This window comes from Colletotrichum higginsianum, chromosome 2 (genome assembly GCF_001672515.1).
Source record: "Colletotrichum higginsianum IMI 349063 chromosome 2, whole genome shotgun sequence".
NCBI classification, from domain to species: Eukaryota; Fungi; Ascomycota; class Sordariomycetes; order Glomerellales; family Glomerellaceae; genus Colletotrichum; species Colletotrichum higginsianum.
The window spans coordinates 1,284,595-1,308,547 of NC_030955.1; the positions used below are offsets into that span (position 1 = coordinate 1,284,595).

The window sequence follows — 23,953 nt, forward strand, 5'->3', positions numbered from 1 at the left end:
TCAACCTCGAACGACGACCCGACTCGCGCGCATTCACGCTCTCCACAACTTTACCCAGACAGCACCCACTTCGAGAGAGGGACACTACGTATACACACCGCGCTCCTATCTGTCACTCTGTTAATCTGCAAGGGCAGCGGCGGCAATTTCAATCGCCGGCCTCCTGATTTTTCTTTTTGGTTGTTGCTGTGTGTTTTCCCAGATCCCTCGGCCAAAAAAAAAAAAGACTGGGATACATGGCGAAAGGTCTAAAACAGTAAAGCCGGGTCCGATTTCCACAAGGAACCACGCATCGCGCGTCTGCATCACGCACCGCGAATACTACCACGACATAAGCCTTTGGGCCGTGCTCCGCTGCATCATCTCCCAGCAATCACCGCCCTCGAAAGTTCCCTCGCAATTACCCTTGGAGACGTTGTCTGCAAAACCTCGACGCTGATTAGCTGCCGGGCCTGCTGACTTTTTACGTTACCAAAACATCCACCACCCCTGTCCCTGGCACACGACACGAGCAGCTCCCGAAAAGGGCCACCGAAGAGTGCCTATCTAAACTTCGTGCTCTGTACAGATACGGATACTAGGGAGGAAGAAGCAGGAGGGAAAACCCAAAGGCCAGACGAGCACGTCCGTTCCACCGTCGCGCCCACATTCGCCAAAAACAAAACTGGTCGAACTGGTCCCCTAATCCTGCGTTGTCCCTTTATTTGCGGGACAGACAGGACGGACTGGAGTCCTGGACTCAACGAGACAGGACGGCGGCACCCAGCTTGCCACGCAACGGCAACGGCATAGCCCACTCCTCCCGAGTTTCCCACGCCCTTCGTCGCCCACACGCCCACAGCCAATCTCCAAAAGTCTCCAAAATCCACTGGTCCATCATCCTCCATCCAGTGTGCTAGTGTCATCTCACTGTCTGCTCCCTAGTTTGGGCCGCCGCCGCCGCCGCCTCCGCCGCCGGTTTTGACGCTGAGCCACCCCCCCTGCTGCCAGTTCCAGTGCTATTGCCAGTCCCAGTCACAGTCACAACAGTCACCATCCCAATCCCGGTCTCCACAGCGCACCCCACCCTGCCCTGCGCTGCGGCCCCGAGCTGCTTGTGCTCGTGCTCAGTTGTGCCTGGTCTGGTCCCCTTACCGAGTACTCTTGTCCAACCACGCTAATCACCACACACAACACACACACCCCTTCCCTGTCAACCTGTCTTGCTTGTCGGGCCCGGCTTGCCCCGCCGAGCCACTGGGCGCACCAGGGCATGTCCAGACGCCGCCATGATGTCCCCAAGGAGTTTCCTTTACTACAATAGGCAGCCCTCGGCCTCGACCACACCTACATCGTCCGCTCCCTCCTCTTCGTCCCTCACGCCCAACTCAACCACCAACAGTTACGCCACCAGCTTGAGTTCGACTTTCGTTAAGACAGCAACGACAACGACGACCGTCCCCATCAACACCACCAGAACGGCTCAGCCTTCTGCCCTGCTGGATCGGAAAAAGGATGCCCAGAACGTCTCTGTCACAGTCACGCCTATCCCTACTACTTCCACGACCACCTCAGCTACCATGGCCAAAAGGAAGGATGCTCGCCGCGAAACGACAAAGTTGGCGCCCTCGAGCCCTCCCAGGACGACTACCAGCGTAACTACGCGACCCACTACCCCGACCACTCCGGTTCAGATCCCCTCCAAGGCGAGGTCAAATCCGTCTCACGGCTCTCATCGCCACGCGCAGCGGAAACCCTTACGCCCCCGGGATGTGCACTCACCAGATGCTGTCCCCCCTGCCATGCTGGCCCTGCTCGCCGTCACTGATATCCCCAGACCGCGACGCACTCTGAGGCAAAGGTTCTCCCGAGACCAGCATATGACTCTCGAGGCTGTCATTGAAAGACAGCAAGTATGCGAGAAGGAACTTAGTCTTACTTTTGGCAGCAAAAGCCCCATGGACCTGCTGCTCTCGCCGCCAGATGACTTGACAGACGATGATATGTCGATCAGTGACAGCGGCCTCGGTTCCGTTCTGTCCACCAGGACCGTCTCTGTGGAGTCGGTTCCTTCTTTGGGCGACTCCTTCTCGACCGACACATTGTCGTCCGTCGAGTCCCCTTACGGATTCAGCCCGCGAAGAAAGCGATCCCGTCAGCCCCGGCGGTCTCTGGAGCCCGTCTCATCGCCTCCCGGCCAGCCGGAGGACCATCCGCTGTCTCGCGACCGGGTCAACGTGGACGACCTCGATTTCCGGGTGTTTGACGAATCCCAGGACGAGGAGGACACCAAGTCGGAATTCTCGTTTTCCGACTACACGTTCCCCCTGCGGCCGCTCAAGTCGGCCTTTAAGTCGAACCTGACGGCGTCGCTGCGTGCACTGCGCTCGGCAGCGCGGTCCATCTCAGCCATCAACTTCTCGTCGATCCCGCCTGACGACTTTCTCACCCGGTCGATTCTCACGATCGACCCCAAGGTGCCGTACACGGATGAGCGACGACCACCGGTGCTGGAAGAGGAGCCGTCTGCGGCGCTGCGTCGTTACCTAAACCCCACGACCAACGCTCGCATCGAGCCCCACACGCCAACGGCAACGGCGACGGGCACGCGAAGCTTTACTGCCTCGATCCAGATGCAGACGTACAAGGTTCAGCGAAGCCGCAGCACACCACCCACGTCAATACGGAGCCCCTCTCCGACGACATCGGCGAGCACGACTCAGTCACCTACGCTGCCTTATCAGCCCCCAGCCCAATCTCCGAACCAGACCGCATTCACATACCCCCCCGGCGGTATGCGTCAACGGGAGATGCGGGAGAACTCGGATTTCATCCGCATCGCCGTCATGGAGATGGCGATGCGCAAGCAGGGCAAGCTCGACGACCAACGGCCGGGCCGCGCGCGGTGGGCATTGCCTCCGCGGAAGGCCAACGTGCGGGCCTACGAGGTCGGCGCCGACGGCGTGCCGGCACGTTGGATTCCAGCGTCAAACTGAAGTTGTCATCGTCACTTGAGCGGCTAGGTGCTTCAACGACACCTGTAGCGGCAAACGAAAGGGAAATCATTCAAGGTCGCCAACAGTCACACACACACACACACACACACACACACACACACACATATAGACACACACGATGCATCTCTCCACCAACGCGCTGCACTGCGCACCGATGCCGCAGTGTTTTAGGACTCCACGACCCGAGCACGTCACAATTCTACGTGGGGGGTTGTTTTGAAGGTCTCGTGGCCGGCGGCAAGCTTGGTTTTTCCCCTGTTTGCCGCGGTGTTCGGCCCTCCGCCCCTCTCCCTTCCCTCTTTCTGCGTTGCAACGCTGCGACGCTGTTGTCCGCGGAGAAGGCAGAGAGAGGGAGGGTCAGGGTTCCTGTGCCCGTGTGTGCGCTGCCCTGATTGCACCGTGGTTACCAGGGTGGAATCGTCAGTCACTGAGCAGGGCACACCCCCCCAAGACGCTAATTTACGGGGAAGGGTTGGGGCCCGCATTCCCAATCCCAACGCCTGCCTGCCAGAACAGGGGCCTGACGTTAAGTGCCTGCCTTATCCGATACTACGGAATGGTCAGCATCATCGCGCGTCTGGCTTTTGCCGAGGGGGGTTTGAGTCCCCGCCTTACACCTGAATGGTCGACTTGGCGAGAAGAGCATCCGTTTTTTTTCTGGGCTTCTAGAAGCAGTCCATCTGTGGGCCGTTTCGTCCACATGTTCTCTTATTACCTTACCGTTTGGTAATAGCTCAGAGGACCTTTTGCATTCCGCCTACCGCCTACCGCTACGGGCGGAGGGGCTTTGTTGTTAATTGTCGATTTCACTCAATTTTCGAAATGAGTGGCAACAGCACTTTGGCGGCCTGGGCGGGTCAACGACCACCACCTGCTGCATTGGTCGATTTTTCTAGAAGCGAACACGACGGCATGGGATGATGGAGAAGCGCATTTCGAGCCGCTATTACACGAAACAAGAGCCCGGAGCAATCCGACTAAAACGAGGAAGGAGAAGAGAGAAGACGCGAGAAGCGTGGGCGGGATTTGCCCGTCAGACGACGACGGTGGACACGGGTTCGACACGCATCGCGCGCACACACACGCACGCCCATCGCCAAGCGTTTGTCCCGTCCACACGCGACTGATGCATTCACGGCCCGGTTCCGAGGGCGGACATGGCCTGATGCCACCGCCATGCGACGTGCAACGAAGGGGGGGTTGCAAACCATTTACGACTTTTTTTTCTTTTTCTTTTTTCTTGGATTCGACACGATTTGCATAGCGAAATATCGGGATGATGAGCATTTGGAAGGCGCATGCATATCCTTTCATTATTTATTATTTTATTTTTTTGGTTCTCTCAACATTACCATGGACACCATTTACGATCCTCTCTTTGGACTATGCACTCGCCCAAAGCCGTTCGACTTCGACCACGACGTTGAGACCCGCCCGCCTCTCTGAATCGAGCCTCGCAATCCACAACCGACCCGACACACACGGCATGAGCTCGGAGTCTGCAGTCTGCGGGGACTCTGCAATCTCCATCGGGCCCAGCTCCTTTGGGTGGTTCCCCCCCGCTTGAACAGCCGACGCTTTGGCCAAGGAAAAAAAAACTATTGACTCGGTCCTCGCATGTGAAATGCAGGCCGAGTTATTATGACGCCCAAATGAGCAATGGGATTGGGGCCTGGCTGCGACGTGAGTCAAGCACGGATTTGCACTCATGGCAGAAAGAGACGGGAGGACGGGGCAAAATTCCCTTATCTCTCTGCGAACGAATGCTAGAGACTTATCCCCATGACACATTTGAAGGCCGGGGGTTTTTTTTCTTCTCTTCTGTTTACAATTGATTTATTTGTCTCGGTTCGTTTGGAAGGTGGTGCCGCATGAATGATTTATTACGGCGTAGCGGCATTAGCAGGAGTAGAATCAGGATCAGGATCAGGATCAGGATCAGGAGCATAAGGTCCAAGGAGCGCGCTACAGACGCACCTTGTTGATTTCAGTTGCAGACCAAATACCAACCACATATTTGACACACATTCCTCGAAGGCATCTCTGTGTATAATCACATTTTGGCCAAAAACACCGCGAATTATTGCTGTTGAAAAGATTGGTGGGACGGATTGACTTTGTGACATGCAGGGCGTGCCGCGTGCATATAGCCCAGGAACACGCGTCTGGTGCAGGGAACTTGATGCATGGAGGCCTAACCCCTTCCGACCAACCTCGAGAAACAATACAGACAGACACAGACCGCCTGGTTCTTTTGAGGTTGGGATGCGGATCGTTATTCACCGCCATCAGATGCGGCCAAGCCGACGACGTGGTTGGTTTTCTCTCGTCTTCAAAACTGTGCTGTCTCTCCAAGTCGGGCCACTTGCTCGGCGGACCGGAACAGCATCGGACTTGTCGGAACGACGACGGCAATGCTCCGTTGGTGGGGATGAGTTTCCTTTTCTTCTCTTTTTTTTTTTTTTTTTTTTTTTTTTTGCCGCCCCTCACAATACGGGTTCAGACGGCCTTCGCCTGACAGTTGTTGGGGCAAGTCGGTCCCATCCATCCATCTTCCCGACTCCATGGGCTTGTGCCGTGTGGTCTCCGGAGGGGCCGCCCGCCACGCCTCGGCAGTTGAGAGCGTAGCGAGCGATGTCCACCGGCTTGTTTGCCCTTTTAGGACTTCTTTTTTCTTTTCTTTTTTTCCCCCCTTTAAAGTCCACTCGCCTCGGTTGCGCGGTTCAGTTCACGGGAATTCGGAGAGGACCGGGGGAGTGGATTTTTCGGCTCCAAAACTCTAGGCGAGACCTTACGCACACAGACAGACAAATGGTCAAGGATGATGATGATGATGATGATGATGACGGTGGTGGTGGTGGTTGTGGTGGTGGTCCTCCCCCCCTAGAACTGTCGGGATCCACTCGGAACATCGCGCGCGATCGTGCGCCCGACTGCACATGGCTGTGGCGAACGGGTTATTTGTTGCATGCGGCGGTTTCATTAGTCTTCGTCCTCGTATCCTCTCGAACTTCACAATGTCACATTTTTTATATTCAGGGTCCAATGCGAAATTATGCGTGAGCGCGGAATCCAGGGGAGGGCGGGCGAGGGTGTGTCTGACAACATCCCATGTGGCCGTGACATCGGGAATAGGGGGCCCTTATGCTTGCGAGAGAAGACCCTCCATCGCGCCCCCCTTGTCGCGAAGACTAGGAAGCACTGTTTACAGGACCTTGCCATGCCACTATATAGTGTGTTCGTACGGATACAAGGTGTGTGATGAGCAGAAAGAGAAACAGAGAGGGCTAACATCGTCCAGGCAAGTTGGGAACCCTAATCCTGGAGGGCGTGGGTTCTGAAAAGTCCCTGTGAGAGGGGGGCAGGGATATTTGCAGGGGTCCTCGGACGGTTTGTCACCGCCCCCTCCCTAGGGTCCTTGCTTCCCCCCCTTTTCCAGATTACGGTTGTTCGATGTTGGAGCCGAAACGGCCTTCTAGAAGGAGGTTAGATGGGTAGATAGTAGGGGGAACCTTTGTCGATCCTTCGACTGGGGGACCGCGGGGGATGTTATCTCTCTCTCTCCCTCTCTCCCTAACGCCCATTCGAGAAGGAGACAAGAAGGATGTTGTGTAAAGAGTCTGTATCTGGAAGGCGGTTAATGGGAACGTGAGATGGGGGAGTGTGTGTGAGAGAGAGAGGGGAGCCGAAGGACGCTAGAGGGTTGGACCTTTTGTCGATCAGGGCCGGAGATTCATTCGGGTGCTTGGCTGGCGGCGATGATAAGGATTTTTTTTTTTTTGCCTCGGCAGAATGGACGACGGCCGCATGTGTGTGTACTATGCGATGATACGACAGTGACTCGACAGGATACGACGGTGACTCGACGAGACACAACAAGCGGGCCGTACCGTGAGAGTTTTTTTGGGGGGAGGGGGCCGTTGGCCGGCCGAGTCCGATGGGGTTTTCTGAGGGACGGACGGCGACGATGTGTGTTTGGTGCTGCGAGCGGGCGGGTACGCACGGCGATAGGGATGCGGTGCGTTGCCGTCGTTGTCGTCGTCGTTGCCGTCGAATCCCGCCCGAGAGCTCTGCGGGCGTAGCTATAACCTCTACCCGCCCTCGTCCCTGGTCGAGGTGGACTCCAGCGAACAGATGCGCAACGCTAGGGACGTACGTAGGGTACTACGAGCAAGGTCCGCGGTCTCATTTCTTGCGATGGGGATGGACAGTCGCGTTGTGAGAATATGAGAGGGGGGGGGAGGGGGTTTCCTCAACGCTTGGTCGGGTGTTAGAGTTCTGGGGGGCATGATTGGGACCCCATAGCTAGTCAGGTACCTTGTCGACGATGTCGTCTCGATAGTGCTGGCGATCGTGATCAGTCATCAGTCATCAGTGAAGAGTTGTGAGTACGTGAGTGCAGGCGCGAGTGGTGTAAGAGCGTCGCATGTGTGGCTGAACTGTAAGTGGTGTTAACGGTGGCGGGGATTGCGTGAGGTTGTACGAGGATGGTGTTCTATGGCGACATATTCTTATCCGAGGTGCTGGCTGGTTGGGTATTTATAGGCAGGGGCTCACCCGGCGGAGAGGAAAGGGTGTCTCTTCTCCTTTTCATAGAGGGATTTCCATCGTTTTTTCTGTCTTGTTTCCTCAGTGGCTTTCCTTGGGGGGGACAACGCCTGCCCCTTTTCGAATCGCGCCTTGGGTTGGATCCGGGCATGTCACCGGGGTCGATGTGAGGTTGGAAGAACGGGATACGACATGGTGGCGAGGGTTGGGTTCATCGACGATTGTGAGGATGCCGACCGAAATGACATGTCGATGGAGGAGGGGCTTCTGGGGAGGGGAGGGGGTGTTGACCTCACGACCGACGCGCTGAACGGGGAGGTCCGGCTTCCCGTGCGAACTCGACCGAGACACGAACCCTTCCGCCCCGCGAACACCCCCTCCAGCATCCCTTCTCGGCGTTGTCGCGGATCCGTTTATGCCCCGGGTCGACCGTCATCGTCGTTGATGACTTTCCCGGTGGGGGTAGGGGGAGTAGAATTGGGGACAGACCCGAGGATGCTTGCAGGGCTGCGTCGGGTGGTCGAGACAGATCCGGTCATCGCAAAGGGGCTGTTGCCGTCGACTTACACCATCGTGCCACGGAGGGGAGAGCACCTGGTAATCCGTCTTCCATTGGGGCTAAGGGGGTCCTTGATGCCGACGACGGCCGGTTGGAAACTTACCACCCACCCTTCGGTATGGCGTCGTTTTCTGATAGGGATTCATAACCGTGGGCTCGGGGTGAGCGTCTTGGCCGCGGACCTAACTTCGTCTTTTTACATGGTGGGTATATCTGAGCGAGCAGTTACGGACCAGGGGCGGTTCACACAGATCTCGCCCTGGGGAAGGATGCGCAGCGCTGTTGGCTTCTGAGGGCGAGTGTCTGCTTGACCCTGAGGCAAAATGGGGGAGACGAGCAGGTAGGTTCTCGGGGTAAAGGGATATCTCAACGAGTTGAGGTGGCAGGGCCGACTTCCATGCTGGTGAAGGCAGATGACACCCGGGGGGGGTTCATCCACCAAGTTGAATGCATTTTATGTGACGAGATACTGTACGGACTAAATGCCGTGGAACGCTGTTGGGAACTACTCATATGCTGGCGGTCTCACTGCTTTTCTTACGAGTTGGACGTCGTAGAACCACCGTATACGCTAGGTTACTCTTGGAATGATTCCTGATGGCAAGCTCAGCTGGTAAACCCGTTTCAGAGTTGCGGGAGAGTTGTTGATTTAAGCTGAGATGGTGCCCAGCGCCCCTTAACATGTCTGTGTCAAACCCTGAACTTTGAGTGCTTTCTCTTCTAGAAAGGAGTGTAGACAACAACATGCAGTAGCGTGTATCTTAATGAGAGTTGACGTGGAGGGTTTATTTTTTTCGTAGAACACAATCAGCCTCGCATTCCCTGGAAGTGAGTCACCTCGACCTGAGACTGGTCTCTGTGATTCTAGAGGTCCCTTTCCATGATGTCTTGCCACTGGACTGTCCTAGCCTGACTACCACAATGTGACTCCGAGGACAATGACGAGACCTTGGTCTGGATTTTCAGAACAGCTTCTGGGGATGGCTTGCGATGACGCAAAGTGTTTGTAGAAATGGGTATAAGTGCCCTGTCAGTGACCCTTTTCTCACGCCTCCTGATTATGGCGGACCCATTGACATTGGGTGACCGTCACAGACCTGCTGCTCGAGCCTCCATTGGAATTGCTCCGGCTTAGAACTTTCAAGGTCGTCCCGGCACGTATTTAAACTGGCTTTCCTTTCCTCAAGTTATGGGGTGTTGCTGCTCCCGTCTGTTCATCGCAAGTCCCGAAGCCGAACCAGCTGATGCTTTCGGTTTTTTCATATGCAAATGTAACTGGATTCATGGAATTCACGCATGGGTATAAGCAAGAATGAAAAAGAACGGGTATAGGTATGAAGAGGGCCCGGCATTCGGCCGCGGGACCAGCTGCTGTTTACTCTTTCCCTGATCAGGGCCTAACACCACATAACGTTGCAACGTTGTAACGGGTCTTGAAAGCCTCTACGAAGTCTAGGGGTAGACCTTGATCCGTGACCTTATGATCAACCTGGATATCTGGATCTGGATCTGTCTTGGGAGGTGAAGGTCCTGTCGTCCGTGGCCCCCCCCTCCCCCCCACAGTACAAGCTCGGCTTCGGGCGAAATTAGTTTCACAAAGAAGGAAGCGTGCTCAATAGTATCAGAATCATCGTCATCGACCCCTAGTCATCATTGGAGTTCTGAACTCTAGCTTACGTCTGCCTGGTCGGCCAGCATAGAAGGGCATGGGGCGCCTGAACAGGCTCATCAGGGTGGAGGACGCAAACATGGCGGCGAAGGCTCAGGACACTTTGTACGAGTTTGGTGGAAGAGTCTTGCCGACAGCAATCTGAGATAAATACTGTCTCTACCAGACGATAAGCATCAAGCGGCCCTGGTGCTGATGATGATAATGATGCTGATGATAAGACGCTATGAAGACCGAGGCAAGCAACAAACACATTACCTACATTACGTCTACCCTCGTCTTCTGCCGTCAGATAGTGAACCTACATACACGGAGAGGCATTCGAAATTGAGTCTCGGTGCGCAGTGCAGACGAATGAAAAGGGATCTGGCGAGTGTTCCAGGTTGGATTTTCGGGCATGGCTGGTTCTGGTTCAGTGGGCACGGCGAACGCGAACGTGTCATGCTTAACCCAGTCCGCCTCCTGCTTCAATCCCGATCCACAGACCAAGAGAACAATATGGCGCACAACGATGAAAGGGACCAGGCTACTGTCAAGGATAGAGAGGCAAAACGGCCTCGGTCCTGATGAGGTCGCTGAAGGATGGCCATTTCGAATCGGGTCATCTGAAGGCCATCCAGTCAACCAGTGCTACACTCTTCCACCAAAAGGTTCTCAGATCTTTTGGGGATATATTGCGCGCGAGAGTCATGGCGAGGCTTCGTCTTAAGATAGCATTCCCCTCATGAAATGGACCATCAAGCAAAGGAAAACGCGGTCGACCTCGGAGCGGAGAATGCAAAGTCAGAAGCAACACCGGCTCGAGGACGATAGATGTGGCTCAAAATCATGTCGTCATTTCGGGGCCAACGCTCTCCCTATCCTCTGAACGCCATTTATCATGCCCGGCGGGCTCCTGAAACCCTCTGGCGAGGGCAAGCAAACAATATGAACATCCCGTCCCCCGCTCACTTCGCTCATGACGCATTCGCGCCCACGTCGTTGAAGATCTTCTTCTTGACCTCCATCGATACCAGGCCGGTCCGTTCCTGCGTTGCCACCGTGTTGCTGTCCTTGACGAGCTTCGCGATCAAGCCGTCGACCTTCCTGGTGCCCACGATATGAGCGTTGGGCCCGGAGGCGCCCCTGGCTTGCCGTGCCACCTGCGTCGTTGTCTCCTTGATCCGGGACGCGAGGTCGAGCATCTGCTTGTTTCCGTAGTCGCGGTTCGTGATGAGCGGGCTCTGACTCAGCGTCTGCACCCAGTACTTGTGCCACAACAGCTCCAGAAGATGCGACTCTAGCGTGCTCTTGAAGTGCGACACCTCGAGGCTGTAGTACTTACTGGCGTGGGCGCCAAACTCGGCCGCCTTGGCAAGGGGCACCTCCTGCCAGCCGTCGCTCGTGACGGCGCCGCCGCCACCTTCCTTCTCCTTGACGTAGTTCTCGGGGTAGGTCCGGAAGGCGCCGATCTCGACCTTGCCGGCATTGATGGTGCGGTCCGGGTCGATGACGACGGCGAGGAAGGGTTCCTGGAACTGCTGCTGTAGGGCCTGGGTACCGACGTCGATGCCGGACAGCCAGCAGCCGTAGCCCGGGTGAGAGTGGTACCATCCGACAACGTTCTCCATGCGGCCCTGCTCGCGGCACAGGCTCAGGTACTCGACCATGTACTCTTCGGCGTCGCCCTGGGCGTTGACGCGGGTCTCGGTGCCCTCGACGGGTAGGCGGAAGGCGTCGGTGACGATGAAGGTGTCGCCGTTGACGTAGCCCTGCATCAGACCCATGACCTCGAGGTTGCCGCCTGAACGGGCGTGCATGACCATCTTGATGAGGGCGACGGCGCTGATGCGGACGTTTTTGAAGTGGTTCGGGTTGAGGGCCCAGGGGCGGGCGTTCATGGCTTCCTTCTGGGCATCGAGGTCGAGGTTGTAAAGGGCGTCGCGCTTGGGGTCGACCAACTTGACGTTGTTGTCGAGCTCTGGAAGGGGGAAGAGTGGAGCGGGTTAGCGATGAGCCCAGGACGCAATGGCAAGGAAGACGGGACGAGGTAGCATACCCCAAGACTTGAGAGCCGTTTCCATCTTGTCTGCTCGGTTCTGCGCGAGCAGGATCTGTTTGCAGGAGATGGCGATGGCGGAGGTGAAGGTGGAGGTTCGCGGTAAGGTTGGAGACGTCGCTGCCGTCAGTTACCGTTCGTTACCCCACCATCTAGGCGCCTTACCTCTGGGGTATCTTATCGATAAGATAAAGCTAGCTGTCATATTACATAATCAAAAAAAACTGGGTCGGGCCCTGATGAAATCCGAAGAGGAAAGAACGCTGAGAGCTTCGACCTCCTCCTACTTGTGTATGAATGGGAGAGAAGGATTTCCGCCAACGACAACTATTTCTCTTTCACAATGCGCGTTACCCATTCGGAAACGGGACGAAACGCATCGTCCTGACATCTTCTGCGAGGACCCGAACTCGACAGCGACAACATATCGTCTGGTGAATCCTCAGCCGGACTCGACTGGAACAGACGAGCTGGCGCGAGGATCAACGCCAGGCTTGGCTCGATTTCCAAGCAAGCCCAGACTTCGGCGTACTTTGGCCTTCCTGCCTATCGTTCTCGCCATGGTACTCAGGTCGACGACGGGCCATGCGTGACCGGCCTAGCGATCCAGGAGGAGGGGGGCGGTCCGCTCGTGATCCATTTTTTGATCAGTGACGGTCAACCAGTCAACCGGTCAACAGGATACTGTGGCAAGAAGCCAGAACATCTCTCAGCAGTTGCATCGCAAGATGATGTGCAGCGCTTGGCCGAGATTTTCCGAAACCAAACGCCAGGGCGGCCTGGTAGATCACGTAAACAGTCAATTCTTGGCAGAGGTGGGTGGGTGGAATTGGAACGTCGTCAACTCGCCCTGTCGAGCAACCTCAACAACACCAGACGTCATGATATCTTCGGATGCCGCCTGCCGCGAACCAGATTCCTCGTAATCACAAAATGCAGAACCCACCGACCATCCTGGTAATCTCATCGGACTTGCCGCTTTGATGGCCCCCTCTCGGACGTCTTTTGCGAGCGCAAAAGTGAGGGTGTCCCGGCCCACGTCGCATGTCATGGCCGGACCGGTTCCGACATGTTTCGATATCGTCCCAAAAAAATTCACGTTGAGGCGAAACGCTATTTTCGTCGCAACATGCGGCGGTTCATGCAAGCGGAAAAAGGAAGAATTCAGTTCAAATTTAGATTGCTGCAGGTCTCCCTTGCGACCATCGAGTTTCAAGCTCGCACCTCACGCGATCAAGTCAAGTGTTCATGGCCGAAGAGGGTGCACTTGAAAGTACCGGTATTATTATTGTTCAAAATGTATGGAGACGAAGAAAGCTGATTCTAGTCTACGGGGCCGTCCGTTGTCCGAGGTTACCGAACCCGAGCCCGAGGTTGAAGTGGTTTTCCGTTGAACTCGGGACTCTAACAGTACACGAAGCCGGTCGCTCGTCTCAACTCAAGGGCGCCGTGGCCAGAGCGTTACATTGTTGGTTCCTTAGGCGGTGAAAGCACGAGCCTCCAGATCCTCGTCGTCGGCGAGCTCGTCACGCTTGTTGTTGTTGTTGGCCTTGGCCTTCTTGGCCTTCGTCTTCTTGCCGCGGTGGTGAGGCTCGCGGGCCTCGATATTGCGGGTCTCAAGATCGACGTCCTCATCGTCTTCAACAGCGAGCTCATTGCGCTTGTTGTTGTTGTTAGCCTTGGCCTTCTTAGCCTTCGTCTTCTTGCCGCGGTGGTGAGGCTCGCGGGCCTCGATATTGCGGGTCTCAAGATCGACGTCCTCATCGTCTTCAACAGCAAGCTCATCACGCTTGTTGTTATTGTTAGCCTTGGCCTTCTTAGCCTTCGTCTTCTTGCCGCGGTGGTGAGGCTCGCGGGCCTCGATATTGCGGGTCTCAAGATCGACGTCCTCATCGTCTTCAACAGCGAGCTCATTGCGCTTGTTGTTGTTGTTAGCCTTGGCCTTCTTAGCCTTCGTCTTCTTGCCGCGGTGGTGAGGCTCGCGGGCCTCGATATTGCGGGTCTCAAGATCGACGTCCTCATCGTCTTCAACAGCAAGCTCATCACGCTTGTTGTTGTTGTTAGCCTTGGCCTTCTTAGCCTTCGTCTTCTTGCCGCGGTGGTGAGGCTCGCGGGCCTCGATATTGCGGGTCTCAAGATCGACGTCCTCATCGTCTTCAACAGCAAGCTCATCACGCTTGTTGTTGTTGTTGGCTTTGGCCTTCTTGGCCTTGGTCTTCTTGCCGCGGTGGTGACGAGCCTCGATATTGCGGGTCTCAAGATCGACGTCCTCATCGTCCTCAACAGCAAGCTCATCACGCTTGTTGTTGTTGTTGGCTTTGGCCTTCTTGGCCTTGGTCTTCTTGCCGCGGTGGTGACGAGCCTCGATATTGCGGGTCTCAAGATCGACGTCCTCATCGTCTTCAACAGCAAGCTCATCACGCTTGTTGTTGTTGTTGGCCTTGGCCTTCTTGGCCTTGGTTTTCTTGCCACGGTGGTGAGGCTAGAGAATGATGAGGTCAGTACTTAAGTCTTCGATGTGAGCACATTTGAGAAAGATAAGAATCATACCTCACGGGCCTCGATGTTGGCAGCCTGCGGCGCAGCCAGTACAGGCATGGCAAGTGCCACAGCGGGGGCCTGGTTAATCTCGTATTAGCCTAAGTGTCCCAGAGGAGTACAGACTCATGATGGCTCTCGGAACTCACTACATAGCGTCTGGCAACCCCTCCCGTTGGTACGAGGGAGAAGGAGTGAGCACCCTGGACGGCCAGGATGCTCGCCAAGAGGAAGTGGCCAAAGGTAGGGTATTGCATCTTGGAAATGAATGATTGGCTGACCGGCAGCGAATGGCAGCAACTGAATTACCAAAGGAAAGGAATGAGAGGTCGCGTCGAGCGATCAGGGGGGCCAAGCAGTGGAATGAGATGTACGGATGGATGGTCAGGCAATCATGGGTTGATGAGTGGGTTTGAGAAGATATTATATCTTGCTCACACATCTGTCCCTCCGCAACTGGGAACATGGCACCCCTTCCATCTGCGACCCTTTGCTCCTCTTGTGTGGACATTGTGCCCCCCCCCGCCTCCTCGTGTAAGTGAGGGAGCATGGGTTGGGCCACCGAGTTTAGACGAGATCCCTCGATTGGAAGGCGTCGAAAACGTGATCAGCTTGCTGTAAAGGACCAGAAACGTCTCAGAATACCCAGTCCATATGGAAAAGGGTCTGAAAGGGGTGGGAGGGAGGAGGTGGAGAGACAGAGCCACGGACAATGACGGCTTGGGATCTGTTGCTCGGACTGAGCTAGCCGCGAGAGATGGGACTCGTTCAAAACCCCTCGAGCCAGTCTGATGATGTCGAAAAGCATTGGATGTGGGAGTGGAGTTGACTGGGATCCCCGAGCCGAATTCCGGGCCTGCAGGCCGTCCTCTCGTTCTCACAGACCACAGATATACACTTACATGCCTCGGATGCTACCTTATTGCCAACAAGGCGCGGGCTACCGTCTTGGACTCGCTTGTAGTTTCAGTATGGAGACGACCAAGGCGGACCAGGTGGGCTACCTAGGATGGACCCCCGGTATACGATCTGATGCTAAGCTTGATCGACAGGTTGTTACGGAAAGTCGTCGCGACGGCTTGGTTAAACCGGGGGTGGGATTACATACGCTCGCTGTGAGTGGACGGGCCCCGTGATGATCCATCATTTTGGTGGAGGTGGAGGCAAGCCTGGGTGAGCTGCCCGCACAAGGGAATGTCTCAGGCCGCCAAGACCTGACAAACCCCAAACTGCAAAGGGTGCCGATTCCGCGATGTGCAGTATGCAAGTACGGAAGTTGGTTGCCGTAGTTCAGAGTGTTGATCGTCGTTAAAGACCGGATTCTTCTAGTTCTAGGCCGGGAACGGTTGGTGTCACCCTCTCCCCTTACCCCGCAGGCCACTCCTTGTCTCACCAGTTGTGTGTTTCGCTATGCCCCCTGTTCTGAGACGCGGCGCCAACGATTCAGTCCTGGCCACCGATGACAGGGCCCTCAGCTGTGTGGGATAGTAAAACATCAGCAAGATCAGCTGCAGCTGCAAGCTTCCTAGGACGCACGACTAAGCACGGAATATTATCATCACCAACACCATCCATCCATTGGGGAGGGGGACATGTCTAGAAGAAGGGGAGGGCACTCCGTGGCATAGCGATTGGACGGATGAGATGGGACCCCCTTTTTGTCTTCTTGTTCCTGCGTCATCCAACAGGGGCCAGCCTTGAGCTGTGACAGAGGCTGAAGCTAGGCTGCGTGTCGTCTATTCCTGCGTCTGTTCTAGACGAAATGTTCCTCTGTGGGGCCTGTCCGCAACTTTCGCAACGAACATCAAACAAGCCATACGTTTCTGGTTTTGGGACTGGTTGACATTCTCCCTCCTGGTGAGAGAGAGAGACAGAGAGTCTCTCCCTCTCACACACTCTCTCTCACACACACTCTCTCCTGTTCAGCACAGTCCGCGGATCTATGCAGCGTACCTGGTGACCGACGGGGGCTTTGCGGACCCGGGGTGGTCGGAGAGCGGCTCTGCTGTGACGACCGACCCATCCTTTGGTTTGACCGAACGGGATTGTGTTCATGGATCTGCCACTAGTCGAAAATCCGATTGTCGTCGCAGAAGCGATCACCTTGGCACTCTCGTCTCTTCTTACCCCCCAGACAGCGCTGGTGCGCCCGGCGTCCCTCCCTCGAACCTACTCCCATCTGCTGTGCACTGCTGCCGCTCACTTCTTCCCAACTTGTCTGTGTGTGTGCATGGCCATTTTCGATTCTCACATTTCCCATCATTTTTGCATCTTGTTTGTCACTTGTTCCATATTCTCTTCTATATACTCTTAATTAGCACCTGGCGTGCTTGAGTACCTTTGTACCTTGCCTTACTTACGTCTTGCTCTTTTTAATCATGTCTTCGGAGAAGCTCTACCGCTCCGTGCCCCACGAGGAGGAGGAGGTCGAGAGCCTCGCCGGGAGCCTCAGCACGGAATCCACCGAGACCGCGGACGGCATGACGGCGACAACGACGACGAAAAGCTCGGCATGGAGGCGGATGAGGCTCGGCGACGAGCAGCACCCGTGCAGAGACAAGGCCCGCCGGCTGCTGCGGTACTGGCCCTGGGTCGCCCACGCGGTGCTGCTGACGACGTCCGTCACGCTCTTTGCGGCGTCGTTCTGCATGCGCTACGGCAGCCATCAGAACGACGATACCGTCTACACCAAGAAGTACTCATCCTATTGTACGGACTCACTCTCCCTCGCTCTTCCTGTTCCGGGTTCTTGCGTGGGCTAACATGCGGCTGCACACAGCCCCCGCGGCGGGAATTGTCAAGTACCACACCGAGAGGTACAACCTGACGCCCATCATGGACTGGTCGCCGTTCGTCGGGGCCGGGTACGAGGTCGACCGGGCGTGGGACCACATCACGAACAACAGTAAGCAGTTCATTCGGAAAAGAAAGAAAGAAGAAGAAGAAGCACAAAAACAGGAAGACGATAAGGGGCGCCGGCTAACGAGACGGGACATGTGGCAGTCGGCGACCAGATGATCTCGCACGCCGAGCTCACAAGGCTCGGCCTCGACCCGAAATCGATCAAGATCACGAACCCCATCACGGGCGAGGAGGGCTACCGGGCGGGCCTCGAGGTGTTCCACCAGCTGCACTGCCTCAACCTGCTGCGCATGTCGACGTTCCCGGAATACTACTCGGACGCGGAGGTCGGCGGCGACGTGGCCACGGACCCCGAGGATCTTCGAGGACACGTCGGTACGTTTTCTCGCCCTCCCTCTAGGACAACCTCATCTTCCATTCCCCAATTTGAACCCCCAAAAACGGAGACGGACGAGAGAGAGAGACAGAGACAAGAGACGAAGAGAACGTTTAGAGGAGGCTAACGCATCGTGACTTACAGACCACTGCATCGAGGCGTTGCGGCTGAACCTCATGTGCCAGGCCGACATTGGCGTCTTCACCTTCAAGATGTACCCGGAGCTCCCCGTCGAGGGCCACTGGCCCGATTTCAGCACGCTGCACACCTGCCGCAACTTCGACGACATCCGAAACTGGGCGCTGACCCATTCGGTGACGTTTGAGGACGAGGAGTAGAGGCGGGGTGGGTGGTCGTTGGTTGGGATGATTTTATGGATCCTTGCGAACGGATGTATGTACGGATGTATGTCAATGTATGCAGGGTAAGGCAAGGCAAGGCAAGGCAAGGCAAGGCAGGGGGAGGGGCGGAAATGCAGTCCAACAAGAAGATTCAGGATTGAGTCTCGGCATAGTTCGCGTCGGCGCGTGCCTCAAATCTTATCGGGGAGGGCTACCTTAACCTTGAAGTTTATTTACTCTTATCTGTCGTGTGTGTGTGTGTGTGTGTGTGTGATGGGGGATGGGGGATGTCGGATATGTCATACGGGATCTGGATGAGAGAGAGAGAGAGTCTAACTGGGATTCTCTCTTTCTCGTGGTGGAGGGGACAGAATGCTCCGGACGGACGGGTGGAATCGTCATGAGCCGGCCGGTCAGCATGTTGAACACGGAACAAGATCCACATCGCCCTGATGGTCTAGCGGTATGATTCTCCCTTAGGGTTGTTTACGACAATCCATTTCTGGGAGAGGTCCCAGGTTCGATCCCTGGTTAGGGCCCAGTTCTTTTGCCTTTTTGCCATTTGAGACCTGAATTTTTATATGTTTGTGTCGATTTTCTTCTGTCTCACTTTTCTGTTGATTGTTGAGTCGTGTTTGGTGCATCCAGTTTGAAGGCATCACCAAACTGTGCGCTGAAGCCGTGCGGATACGTACCGCCTTAGTAAGCTGCTTCGCTTATCGGCTTATCGGCTACGCCAGCCACTGCAGGTATTTGTTCCAAGGTACGTAGCACCCCTCTTCTTCACACAAGAGTCCCTCCACCCCCCCCCCCCCCATCCCTGCGTTCCCGGCCGGCCACACATCTCGAGTCAATCCTGCAACGGACGGACTGGTTTTCCGATAAATGACTCGAATGGGACGGGAAACTGCATTTGCATTCACTCATGACCCTACCTACCCCTGTGAGGACATGCTAGGCAGACAAAACTTGCGTCGAAGGCCGCGGCGCATGCCATTCCCGAGAGCCTCTGTACAGGTACACCTTGCACACCTTGCACTTTGAGGGCGAGATGTGGTGTGAGTTCGCCGCCGCGGATCCCCGGTTGCCCGACGACTTGTCAGTCGTTACCGTGTCTGGATCTCATGCGTGCAGCGTGAGTTGCATGCCTCATGTCATGTCGGGTTTGTGCCAGCCAGACCATGTCTTACTTACTGCGTCTCCGACTCTGCCCCCTCCCGGAGGATCGGCAGCCCCGGCGGTCCGGCACGGCAGTCTCGCGCCCCGTTCCTCCGTTGGGCGTCGCCCTCTCTCTCTCACACACACATGCACATCATTGCCGGGGAAACAGGACAAGAAAACAAGACAACCAAACAGTCATTGATCAAAACGTAAAATTCTTCTTCGTGCGCCTCTCGGGGCAACCGCTGGTTCTTTTGCCAAACGGGGGTATCAACAGTCTCTCTATCCATACATTACGCAAGCAACTCTTATATCCCTCTATCCTCTAAGGATCGTCTATCGTTTCCCGTCTTTCGCATCGGGTGGTTCCCACCTACGCTTCCTCGTCTTTCTTGTCATTGTCCGTCACGATGCCCATCTTCTTGTTCATGAGCTCGTCCGGGTCGCCGGCGCCGGCGTCGAGGACCTCGAGGTTGCCGTCGGCGTCCTTGGTGCCCGTGCGGTAGCCCGAGTGGCTGCCGAAGACGTACCAGACGTAGCAGGTGAGCACGGCGGTGGTGATGAGGAAGCCGAAGATGGTCCAGTTGCCCATGCTGTACATGGGGGAGTCGGTGCTGGGGAAGAGGAAGGGGGCCGAGATGCCGCCGCAGTTGGCGATGGCGATCATGCCGCCCGTTGCGAGGGCCGTGGCCGTAGAGCCCTGGACGGTCGCGGTGCGGTGCTGCATTTCCCACAGGTTAGCTTTTCTCGTACTTTACTCTCTCTCACTCTGTCTCTCTCTCTCTCTCTCTCCAAGGCGAAACTTGTACAGTATCGCCATTTACAGATATGTGTCCACAGAAAAGAATAGAAAGGAAAAAAAAAACAAAAAAACTTACAGCAACAAAGGGGAGGACGGCGGCGTTGGTACAGGCGATGATCATGACGGCAAAGTAGCGCACGCCCCAGTGCTTCACGACGGCCAGCAGCAGGTAGCCCGTGGCGACGAAGACGAGGCCGCCGATGACGTGGCGCGAGCGCTCCTTGGTCTTGTCGCTGTGCAGGCAGTTGCCGATGATGACGAACATGGCGAAGACGTTGGGCGGGACGGTCAGCAGCTGGGCGTTGTAGCCCTTGAAGCCGAGCGAGGAGACGATGGTGGGCGCGAAGTAGCCGAAGGCGTTGAGCGAGTTGGTCATGAGGAAGTACATGACGGCGAAGAGCCAGAAGTAGGGGTCGGCCACCGTCTTGCGCGCCACCTTGCCGTCCCAGTGCTTGTCCTTCATCGAGGGCGCAAAGGGGCCGAGGCGCTTGACGGCGAAGGCGCGCTCCTCGGGCGTCAGCCAGGCGGCCGTCTGTGGGTAGTCGGGCAGCATGAACCAGACCATGACGCCGACGATGACGGCGGGGATTCCTTCCTGTTGGCCGGGTTTGTTAGTGAGCCATTTCTCTCTTTTTTCTTCTTCTTTTCTTTCCAATCCACCAAGCATATTCCCCCCCCCCACATCCCCACGGTATAGGATGACGAAAAAGAAGAAGGAAAAGGACGAAAGAGAAGTACGAACCAGGATGAACAGCCATTGCCAACCGGTGAGGCCGCCTTTGCGGTTGAGAAAGGAGATGCCCGTGGCGAGCAGGCCGCCGAAGGCGCCGGCGACTGCGACGGAGGAGGCGAAGATGGCCATGCGGGTGGCGCGCTCCTCGGGCTTGTACCAGAAGCAGAGGTACATCATGATACCGGGGAAGAAACCGGCCTCGGCGAGGCCGAGCATGATGCGGACGGCGAGGAGGCCGCCGTAGGTGGTGACGGCGGCGGTGCAGATGGTGACGATGCCCCACGAGACCATGATGCGGGAGATCCACTTGGAGGGGGAGAAGTACTTGAGCATGATGTTGGACGGGAACTCCATGAGGACGTAGGGGACGAAGAAGAGGGCGACGGCGACGTTGTAGCGCTGACCCGTGAGGTTGAGCATGGTGACGATGTTGTCCTCGGGCGTGTCGTTGTTGAGCGTGCGGGCGTTGCCGAGGTTGACGCGGTCGAGGTAGTCTTTTTGAGGGGGAGTGTGTGTGTTAGTGATGGGAGAGAGAGAGAGGGAATGAGATGCCGTTGCTGTTTGGTCACATACTCAGCAGGTAGGTCACACAGATCCAGGGGAGGATTCGGAGGTCCTGCTTGCGGACGATGCGGCGCTCCATCTCCTTATCGGCGAGGTCGACGGTCTCGAGGCCGGGCACGTCGAGGGACGGCGCCGGGGCGAACATAGCCTTCCAGTCAGGCATCTTGGCGGCTTTGGGTGTCTCGGTGAGAGTCTCGGTGAAGTTGTATCTGTGTCGGTGGAGGTGAGGTGGAGAGAGAGAGAGAGAGAGAGTGAGTGAGTCCTTGGGTTGGACTTGGAAATTGTTGTTGTCGGTGGTATGTCGTTGACGACGACCGTTGGCACCACGCTGTTTGAGCCCGGTATGGTGAGGCCTTGTTGAATGAAGTTGTCTGAGGACCTGGGACTTTTCAGACCTTTCGACTCTCAGGCCAGGAGGGAGGGAGTTGAGGTGTTATAAGTCGAGTTTCTCTCAAGCGAAGCCAACCCACGTTGGGTTCCGCCTACATGGTTCGATGTACATCCACATCCATTCTCCATGCCGATTTAGGCCCGCGAGAACCCCCCCATAGAACGCGGCGGCTGCAACCCCGCGACAATCTGGTCTTAGAAACGGTATTCGCACAACCGAAATGCTGTCTTATCTCTGCCATGGCGGGCCAATTGGGGGCTCTGATAGGATAAGGTGGTTCTTGGTTGACTGATCCCTGGGAAGAGCGTGGGAACGTCCCCGACTCCCGACTCCCGACTGCTTGGCCTCCCCTCCCAAATCATCAACCTTCAATTAAGCGTTTGGGTGAAGCCAATTGGTAAATGCCGGCGGGGGAGATAACGTGTCACCCAATCAGAGGGCCCGGCCGCGCTTTCGCACGTTTAGATAACAGACTTGTACAAGGTGTGTGTGTCTGGGCAATACCAGGTCCAACTCTGTCTTTGGAACTTGCCCCCGAGGGGGCGACCCCGGACTCGGAGACTAGCGCCGCGTGAACCATTTCCCAGGGGAGACAGACTGACTACCTGTACCTGTAGTGTAGAACGGTGTGCTGTACACAGTAATGCTCTAGCTGCTGCAAGAGCCCAGGGGTTTCTCCCTTTGGCAATGTTCGGCGTGCTGCCGTGCGTGCGTCCGGTCATCGGGGTGGCTTGCAGAGTTTTTCGTCAACATCTACGTAGAAGCCTCTCCAGTGACGGACCGGCTGATGAAGGACGACAAAGAGAGGCTTTCGGTGACATGTTGAACAAGACGCCGGCCGAGGACGGCTCCTGCGCTAGAAGCACCCTTTCGCCGTATTTCCGGGGCGCGTCAGCAGCAGACACGAGTAATTCATGAATGGATGAGTACGGTCATACTCTCCTGAGAGGGTGCGACATCATGGCAAAAATAAAATAAAAAATAAAAAAAATACAACTCTCAATCCCAGTCTCTCGGATCGCCCTGCCTGTCGCCCGCCAAAGATGGCGGATGGGGAGGACATGAGGATATTATTCAGAGTCTCCGTGGGTCTCCGAAAATGGAGGGGCGGCTTGTGCATGGATTGGCATGGCATGGCGCAGCCCAGGCCGGCCAGCAACCCGACTTCTCGAGAGTCGAATGGGCCACATAATATTCCTATCTCCGGGGGCCACGAGCAACGAAGCGTCAACTGGACTGGACCTGTCAACAAAAGGTTGTTCCTTGTTTGCTCTTCCGAACCATTCCACCCCCCCTTCCCCTTTCCCCCTTTTCTTTCCGATACATGCTGTGCCTCTGAAGCACCTCTCCATATTGCAACTAAGGGATGCAAAAAAAGCACATATCAAAAAACCTGTTCGTCTGACGTCGTGGGGGAGGACTGACTCGTGTATCTCAGAGGCGCCCGCGTCCACCCCCCCTCGTATCCGTTGCCGCTCGACTGATAACGGTTCTGCAGAGAGGCCGCTTGCTGCGATGCGAGCACGCGGCGCGCGCCACGGCGGAATGGCAACTGGAAGCGGTCGACCCGACTTGCACGTGTGTGTCGGTCGGTAGGTAAGGGGGGTTAGGAGTTGTCCCGCGTCTATTACACGAAGCGATTTGATCAAGATGGGCCCATCCGCGGGGCCTCCGCCTCCCGCCGCCACAGACGGGAGAGCCACAACAAAGAGCAATGTTCACCTAACCCATGGCATCACGTAACAGCAAACGCCGATGCCCGTCGTCAGCAGGCATGGGGTAGACGGCGGCGGGTCGAGGCAGCATAAGAAGAAGCACGCGCCAACGAGCATCTCGAGTAATTGCATCGCGGAACGGAAAAAAGGCACGACGACCGGCCCTCAGTGGCGAGACTAGATCGGGCCCCGTGCCAAGTCTCGACGCACATGGCATGGCTCGCCCTCCAGCCGGTAGCGCGGGATGTGGTGCGACCGTCTCCGCTGGACAAGGGGAGGGGGGGTTTCTGGGTTAGTGCGCGGCATCTTTTGCTGGGAGTGTGATGAAGTGGGCGATGGAACTCCGGGGATCGGACGGATGGGATGACGATAGCGGTTTACATACATTTCGGATGGTGATGCATATGTGTTTGCGTGTGTGTGTGCGTGTGTGTGTGAGGCGAGAGCGAGATATCGGCACCCGGCCGAGACTGTATGGATGCATATGCCTGCGCATGCGCCGGCGGCCTGCCTCTAAGTGGCCGCAGCCACTGGACCCACCGCCCGCCGGGCATATGTGGGTCCGCCCCGAGCCGACCGGCAATGCTGCAGATTGCGGGCGTGCAGCTGCAATAGGTAGCGTACCTATGTAAGGGATACAACAACTGGGCCGTCTCGGGT

General features: G+C 56.4%; 5 protein-coding genes across 5 annotated transcripts; 2 read left to right on the forward strand and 3 right to left on the reverse strand.

Annotated features, from left to right (window-relative positions):
* Positions 1-1,268: 1,268 nt before the first annotated feature.
* On the forward strand, positions 1,269-2,975 carry CH63R_02145 (uncharacterized protein; the record flags this gene model as incomplete). The annotated part of the gene is made up of 1 exon (XM_018297120.1): positions 1,269-2,975. The coding sequence occupies one exon, from the start codon at positions 1,269-1,271 to the stop codon at positions 2,973-2,975; it is 1,707 nt and encodes a 568-aa protein (XP_018161936.1).
* Positions 2,976-10,728: 7,753 nt separating this feature from the next.
* Positions 10,729-11,835, reverse strand: CH63R_02146 (Mov34/MPN/PAD-1 family protein; the record flags this gene model as incomplete). The annotated part of the gene is made up of 2 exons (XM_018297121.1): positions 10,729-11,732; positions 11,811-11,835. The coding sequence occupies 2 exons, from the start codon at positions 11,833-11,835 to the stop codon at positions 10,729-10,731; spliced, it is 1,029 nt and encodes a 342-aa protein (XP_018161937.1).
* A 1,452-nt stretch (positions 11,836-13,287) lies between these two features.
* On the reverse strand, positions 13,288-14,605 carry CH63R_02147 (Alpha-galactosidase; the record flags this gene model as incomplete). The annotated part of the gene is made up of 3 exons (XM_018297122.1): positions 13,288-14,292; positions 14,361-14,429; positions 14,498-14,605. The coding sequence occupies 3 exons, from the start codon at positions 14,603-14,605 to the stop codon at positions 13,288-13,290; spliced, it is 1,182 nt and encodes a 393-aa protein (XP_018161938.1).
* Positions 14,606-16,726: 2,121 nt separating this feature from the next.
* On the forward strand, positions 16,727-17,924 carry CH63R_02148 (tat pathway signal sequence; the record flags this gene model as incomplete). The annotated part of the gene is made up of 4 exons (XM_018297123.1): positions 16,727-17,057; positions 17,128-17,253; positions 17,352-17,585; positions 17,731-17,924. The coding sequence occupies 4 exons, from the start codon at positions 16,727-16,729 to the stop codon at positions 17,922-17,924; spliced, it is 885 nt and encodes a 294-aa protein (XP_018161939.1).
* A 1,928-nt stretch (positions 17,925-19,852) lies between these two features.
* Positions 19,853-21,350, reverse strand: CH63R_02149 (Major facilitator superfamily transporter; the record flags this gene model as incomplete). The annotated part of the gene is made up of 3 exons (XM_018297124.1): positions 19,853-20,485; positions 20,633-21,117; positions 21,197-21,350. The coding sequence occupies 3 exons, from the start codon at positions 21,348-21,350 to the stop codon at positions 19,853-19,855; spliced, it is 1,272 nt and encodes a 423-aa protein (XP_018161940.1).
* Between the last annotated feature and the right edge of the window lie 2,603 nt (positions 21,351-23,953).